Here is a 7,179-nt window from a genome sequence, read left to right on the forward strand (position 1 = left end):
TGCCTGAGCACCCTCTCCATGAGGAAGTGTTTCCTGAGATCCAGCCTAAACCTTCCCTGATGCAGTTTCAGGCCGTGCCCTCTCGTCCTGTCACCAGTTGCCCGAGAGAAGAGCCCAACCCTCACGTGACTACAACCTCCCTTCAGGCAGTTGTAGAGAGTGATAAGGTGCCCCTTGAGTCTCCTCTTCTCCAGGCTAAACCCCCCCAGTTCCGTCAGCCTCTCCTCATAGGACCTTCCCTCTAGTCCCTTCCCCAGCCTCGTTGATCTCTGGACCAACTCCAGCACCTCAAGGTCTTTCTTGAAGCGAGGAGCCCAGAACTGCACACAGGGCTCGAGGTGAAGACATCACACCTGTCTGTTTAGCTCTTATCCAGACTATCGTTTTGTGATAACTCTAAAATAAGTCTTAGTTACTGTGAAAGCTATTATAAATTATTACTTATCATTTATGACAAATATCCCACTGGGGAAAAATCCTGCAGCTGATTTCACATGACCAAACTCATCTACATCCTTAAGCTAAGAAACAGGTTTCAAAAGCGTGCAAGTGATTTAGCAAGGTACACGGGACTCATGCCCATGGATTCTGGGACTTCTGTCATAATAATTACCTGTTGATTGTGTGCAATTAGCACATTGTAATCTTTAAAATAATCTTCAAAAATCTAAAGTATGGACAACAATACTCCACAAAATCTTAACGCTAAATGGAAGGCTATTACACATTCTTCATGTATATAGACAGGACTCACAGTGTTGTATTCCCCTTCAATTATTTCGTTCCCCTTTGTGGATTTGGCTGTAACTTTCAGTCTGCCAGGAGTTCCTTCCTCAATCTGCTCAACCTACATTTTAAATAATAAAAAAAAGTTTAGTTTCAAATAAAGACATGTAAATGTATCTTTGTTCCCCTACATATCTTATCGAGCATGTTTAACCATGACCTAAAATTTAGCATTTATTCTGAAGATATTTTCACCTTTCTCTACATTTGTGACTACTACTTGCATACTTCAACATTTTGCTTTATCTCCATGCATTTATTCTTCTGTCCAACACAACAAGACCCCATTTCTGTTTATAAAGCTTGATTGATAGCTAAGTTCTTGACCAAGTCCTCTGCATGAGCTGCTGGTATCACCTGGGGACAGAGGAGGTAAGGAGGACATGGAAAGGTCGAGACATGTTTTCCACCTGCACTTAGAGGACCACCGTGCCTTCCACCCACGGGAAGCCACTGTCACAGCCCAGTGCTCCCCAGTCCAGGCCTTTGCCCCGTTTCAGAGACATTAGTTCAACGTACAGCGTTGCCGTGGCTTTGCAGGAGAGGGCAGCAGCTGGCTCTAAATGGCCCAAAATGCATCATCAACTTAAGAAAAAAAACCAACTCTTCGGAGTTCCCTGAAGTCAGCTGAAATAAATTTTCCTAGTTTTAGCTGTGGATTCTGCTGCACACTCTCAAGTAACGCAGCTTACTGTCTACTCTAGCAAAGCAAGAAAGAAATAAAAAAGCAGCAAAGGAGAATCTTTTTGCAACTACGCTCTTTGCTCAGAGTAACAAAAATATGAAGATTTAAAACAAAACCCAAATACACCCCCTTCCACACGCCACATACCAGAAAACAACAAAGCAGAAAGAACAATACCACTGGCTTTTTTACCAAACGCTCTTTCTTCCTGATAAATAAATCAATTAAACAAGTATAGCGAATCTGAAGCTACGTAGGTGAGGTTTTCTTTGTCCTCATTAATTTTCACTGGACTGTGAGGAAAGGGTTGCGTATCCTCAGCTACAATCCCTCACCTGCCCTTCTGAGAAACGGTGGGTGCCCAGCTGCTTCCTGCAAGAGACCTGTTAAGTGTTGCACACTTCTCTGGGAAATTCTAGTGTCCTCTCTACGGATGAAAAAGCACTTTTCAACAACTGCCCTAGTTCCTATTTCATATTCAGTACTCAGAGACAGAAAAAGTTTCTGACAAAGTTCTGTTTTCCTCTATGCTTTAGTTTAAAAAAAAATTTAAAAAAGTCCAAACCTCCTATACCATCCTATCAGCTGTAAAGGATCACTGTGTTAAACTGCTCTGGTTCAAAGGCAGCATTATTTAAAATAATTCATCTTCTGTCTTCGAACATCCCAATGAAGGGTTTTAATGAGCACAACATGCATAACTTCAAAAACAATGTTTGAAAGTGATGAGAGGACTTGCTAAAAAACATATCCATTTGCCATTTAAGTTTAAGGATAGTCTCATCTAGAAACAGGGCCAAATATTTTATTGAAGTCAAAGACGTGTAGTGAAGAGATGGGGTAAAATACACAGAAGTGCCTTTTGTGAGCAAGGTGATGGGCTGCTCTTCGCAGGGTGCATGCAGAGAAGCCCACCTGCCATCAGCTGAAATGATCTGCTTGTAAGAACAGCTTCCCTCTTTCTCACCTCCCATTAGAGCCCACAAAAAGCTCTATTTAAAACAAAAGCTTGAGAACCATCCCTGCTTCTCATACCTGGAACTTCTGCCACACAAACATGCATTAAAAAAAAGGTCCTTGGAACGTCCACTTTGGACTTCTTACGACAAATCTATTACACTCTTGTGAGAAAGGGTCAAGAGCATTTTTAAGCAACTCTTTACATTGCTAAGGGTGAAAACGAACAGTCATCACTCGATTTATTGCTTTAATCCCCAAAGCGTTAAATTCAGAAACGTGCTGGCTTAACGCCAACTTGAAAACTGCTTAATATGGTATTTCCCATTTCATAACAATTAAGCACTAATTATTGTGAAAAAACATTAAGCAAAATACTGTTAGCATCCTCTGAAGTCTTTGACAAGGCAATTTTACATTAGAAAAGCTCCAGATTTTATCTGCTTCTCAGCCTAAATTTGCCTGTACATGTACATAGCTAGCTGCATGAGTACTCCTACTGAATTCATCAAAAACTGAGCAAGTATTTAAAGACTGCCAAGTGAAGGCTAGAGATGGATACTTCTAAAGCCCATTTACTTGTGTGGATAGTCCACTGGTCCTGGGCACATAAGCAGTATTTGCTGGCTGAGGATTTGAGAATTGGTGATGAAAAGTATGATTATTTGTGATGTATTGGCTCTGATCTTACAGGAAATTAAATATCTGCCTAATTATAAGCCTGCAAGAAGTTTCACAGGTTTTAGTACAACTGCTGAATTTAGGCATATTCAACATTTGCAGAACCAGAAGGTGCAGGAGTAGCAACATTTTTAATGCAACATACACTGACCCATCTAATTCTAGCCAAAAAAAAGTAATTCTGGAATCTCACAAAATTCTAACACTAAATTGTACCTTTCAATTACATAAGATTCATGCACTTAGTCAGTTTGAAACAAAAATTGATCCATACTACATTGTGGCAGATCCTGTATTGCAAATTCAACCTTTATATTCACTAAAATAATTTACATCTTGAAAAAATATATAGGTTTATTGCAACCAATTTTTCTCATATACCACTTTGAGCCTACCTTGATTGGCACAAACTCCCTAATAAACTTGATTCCATGTTCTTCCATATATTCTCCAATTTTGTTTGCAATATCCTGGTCAAATCCTCTTAAGAGGATGGATCTCACCATTACAGTGACGTCTAATCCAAGACCTGCAAGAAATCCTGCACATTCCAAGGCAACATAGGAAGCTCCAACCACCAGGGTTTTCCCTGGACAGTAAGGCAGAGAGAAAAGATCATCACTGGTAAAAAAAACAAAAAAAAAGGAAAAAAGAAAGGAAAGTCAGAGACAACCAGAAGAATGTATTGTGGTTTATATTTATCTAACCAGAAGACATTGTGGTTTATATTTATCTAATTTATTCTGTAAGAATAGGACTTTATTCCTCTTCCTACTCCCTCAAAATCACAACTCATTTTTGGGGGAAATTCAGCTGGAATACAAGATCGGTACATGACAAATTAAAAAATTCTAATTTGGAGCACACTTAAAAAAAGAGTACCAAAATTCTGAGTCACCACAGAAAGTTTGAGGTGTTTTTTTACAGAAGATTATGACAAATTGTTTAAAAAATACAAGCTGTTGGGGTTTTTTCTCTGAATCTTGCTTCAAATACTTTGCTGCAAATTTTAGCTCTTGAGAGTTAAAAGGAAGAGGAAGACATTTAGCTTTAAGCTTTAATATAAAAATACCACCTTCATTTCTTTGAAGACTTATCCTTTTGCTAAAGCATTATACACTGTGCCAAATACAGACAGACAATAAAATACATTAATGCAAACCACAGTAACAGAGAGAGATAGAAGCACGAAATTACGGAAAACATGCTTATGTGCCTGCTTTCCGTTTCCTTCAACTGCTTCATCAAGCTATGCCAGTTCCACCACACTTTGAGCCTAGACTGCAAAACTAGGGCTTCCCAAAAACTCAGGGACTCACGGAGGCATCGCGCTTGCTCAGCAGAGACTTAGGCAGAGTTTGGTAAAGAAGTTCCCCAAAGATTTAAATTTAAAATAAGTGCCTCTTTCTCAGCTGATGACAGCAAAGGCTGTACAAAGATGGTCTCTGCAAATGTTGTGGTGGAATAAAAGTGATTGTGTAATTAAAAGCTATATCCTAGTTCCTGCATCCAGTGAGGATTCCACAGACAGCCTTAGTCTGATAGCCTTTAAAAAAAATCTTCCACCTTAATGTTATTTTAAAGCACCACTTTACAGGTTTTTTAATCTGTCACTTTTAATTTCATTACTACTTATTACAAGGGAAACATACGACATGGTGCTTTAGTTTCACAGGGATTACGTTAGTTATGTGTTTCATTGCTATCAGTTTGCAAGCCTGCAATACCAACCTCTGTTTCTATATTAAGTAATTTCAAAGTTACTCTGATACAAAAACACATTTCACCCACCTATCACTTTTAGGGGGAGCACAATTGTGCTAGAAATTGCTTGGTCTTACCAATTTACCAAACATGTGAAACCTCTTTTCCCAAGAGGTGAATTAACTTCACTGAGTACCTGGAAAAAAAATGGGTTCAAGGCTTCCCCAACACATGAAGCCAGATCCATTTTTACCGGCTTCACAACATCCGCTGCTCTGCAACTCTCGCCTTCCTTGGTATTTGAGCAGGGAGGTTTCTTCCAAGCAGATTGTGCTCTTTGTTACCAAAAACACTTGAGTACATGAACTGAGACACCATAAGGGATAGAGAGGAAGTGGGTGAACTGGTAACTGGGGCAGAGCTGATGAATTAATTTTCTGATGGATAAGCACATGATTTACAGTATTGGTTGCTGCTGTTATCAGTCAGAAATAGAACTGTCCCAGGCAGCCACCCACAGTCCTGTCACATCTACTAGACACCAAGGTCTTTGACCCCTTAAAACTTGTCTATAGCTACTCTCCTGAGGTTACTTTCCCCTAATAAAAAATTACATAAGAAAGAAAACCAGCAACCAAGCAACTCTGCTCACTCTTCACCACTTTCTCTTCCAGGTGAAGTATTTGCACGTGGTGAATGACTCCATATTCCTCCTCCTTTTACCTGCTAATGCAGTATTCCTTGTCTCCAGGTATACCCAGGTAGCGCGGTCGTTCACCAGTGGCAATGAGAAACCTCTCTGCCGTGTACAGCTTCTCAACTCCTCTTTTATTTGTTGCCTGTGGACAAAGTATTAGTCCAAAGTGAGTATTTTGCAGTCCCACCAAGGGAAAAAATACTCTATTTGAAAAACATCTCTATTCAGAACATAGTATAGGAAGACCCAGGAAACGTGGCTAGGGACTACCTTAACTGTGTGTGGCGCAACAAATTCCCCATATGCATTCTCATAGGTGACTTTCTTCTCCCTCAGTGCAACCCGGTAGCCCCAGTTCAGTGAACCAATGTAATTCTGAACAGATTCCGTCATAGTCATCCAGTTGTGTTCAACTGTCAGAAAAAAAAGAAAAGTTCATCTTTCAGTCTGTGAGTTCTTCTTTTTCCATAGCGAACCTTGTATTCTCAGACATTTTTTTTTCATGAACAGTCCACCTTTGTCTTATTCCTTTTTTATTCCACAGTAGCTCTACTGAGATTCAAAGAATTACATCAGCATAGTCAACATCAGAGGCCACAGCTGAAGAGAAATGACTTAAAACGTAGAAAACTTGGACACTGCATTACTGATGCATGCTGTGAGCAGGTGACATTGCTCACCAAAGGAAGTCTATGCACCTCAGAGAGGTGCCTCTGGATGTTTCTCGCTACACAGTTACACCCTAAACAAACCCCGTAAGTCCCATGCTTATTAGACCTAAAATAAAATTATTTTTCTTATGTAGCAGTGACAGAGACTGAGGGAAAGGAAATCCTTGCCTGCAATTATGAGGAAGTTTCTAACAGGGGACGTTCTGGGATATTTCCTTAGATGTTGTGTTACATTCAGAAATGGAGGAGTACCTTATTGTTTTTATTCACACAGTAATCTTATCAAATGCTAACATGACCAGATGATCAGAAGTTATTAATAAACAGATCAAACACTGCAAGGCCCTTGGCTTTAGACTTGAAAAGCACTTAAATTTATAAATAACCTCTCTGAAGTTGCCTGACACTGTTAAAGCCAGCACATTTAAGTGCCAGGAGCACTCGATTGTGAAAAGAACCCGTGGATTTTCAGCACAAATGACAAAACTGCAAAAAAGTGTTCTCCTCCTTTACCTTCTTCTGTGAACTGCCATCCAAATTTGCGTGAATCTTCCAAGGCCTGTCCCAGTAAAGCTGCCTGGTGCATCAATTTCTTAGGTATACAGCCCACATTTACACATGTTCCTCCAAGACCTGAGAGAAAGGAGCAGAATATGCTTTTCACATCAGTGTGGCTGATCTCAAAGGAGAATCAGAGTCTCTGAGTAAAGCTCCTTTATGACAGGTTTGCAAGAAAGAGAAGTTTACCCCATGAGTTTCCCAGAGGCGTAGGAGTGACAAAGTCCAACACCATCACTTTCTTTTCATATTTGGCAGCCTCCTGCAAAACAAATTAAATAAAGCATGTATCTAAATATTAGAGGTTAAATTAGGAGTAGATGATAACACCATGCATTGCAGAAAAGCTTTGTGACTTTTAATTAAGTAATAATGAATGATTTGCAAGGGAACAGCCAGACAGTCATTAATCTTCTGAATTAATCTGTGCACTCAGCAGG

General features: G+C 39.8%; 1 protein-coding gene across 1 annotated transcript in view; it reads right to left on the reverse strand.

Moving 5' to 3' along the window:
- The window catches only part of LOC104273687 (thioredoxin reductase 1, cytoplasmic), a 20,740-nt gene extending 13,743 nt beyond the window's left edge, over nt 1-6,997 (reverse strand). Inside the window, exons 1-7 of the mRNA XM_009869090.1 lie at nt 6,929-6,997; nt 6,695-6,814; nt 5,781-5,923; nt 5,537-5,652; nt 3,505-3,730; nt 751-847; nt 684-687 (exon numbers count right to left, since the gene is read on the reverse strand). Of these exons, the coding sequence (XP_009867392.1) occupies nt 684-687; nt 751-847; nt 3,505-3,730; nt 5,537-5,652; nt 5,781-5,923; nt 6,695-6,814; nt 6,929-6,974 (752 nt within the window). The 5' untranslated portion in view covers nt 6,975-6,997. The remainder of the gene's footprint in view (nt 1-683; nt 688-750; nt 848-3,504; nt 3,731-5,536; nt 5,653-5,780; nt 5,924-6,694; nt 6,815-6,928) is intronic.
- Between the last annotated feature and the right edge of the window lie 182 nt (nt 6,998-7,179).

This window comes from Apaloderma vittatum, unplaced genomic scaffold (assembly GCF_000703405.1).
Source record: "Apaloderma vittatum isolate BGI_N311 unplaced genomic scaffold, ASM70340v1 scaffold5615, whole genome shotgun sequence".
Taxonomy (NCBI): domain Eukaryota; kingdom Metazoa; phylum Chordata; class Aves; order Trogoniformes; family Trogonidae; genus Apaloderma; species Apaloderma vittatum.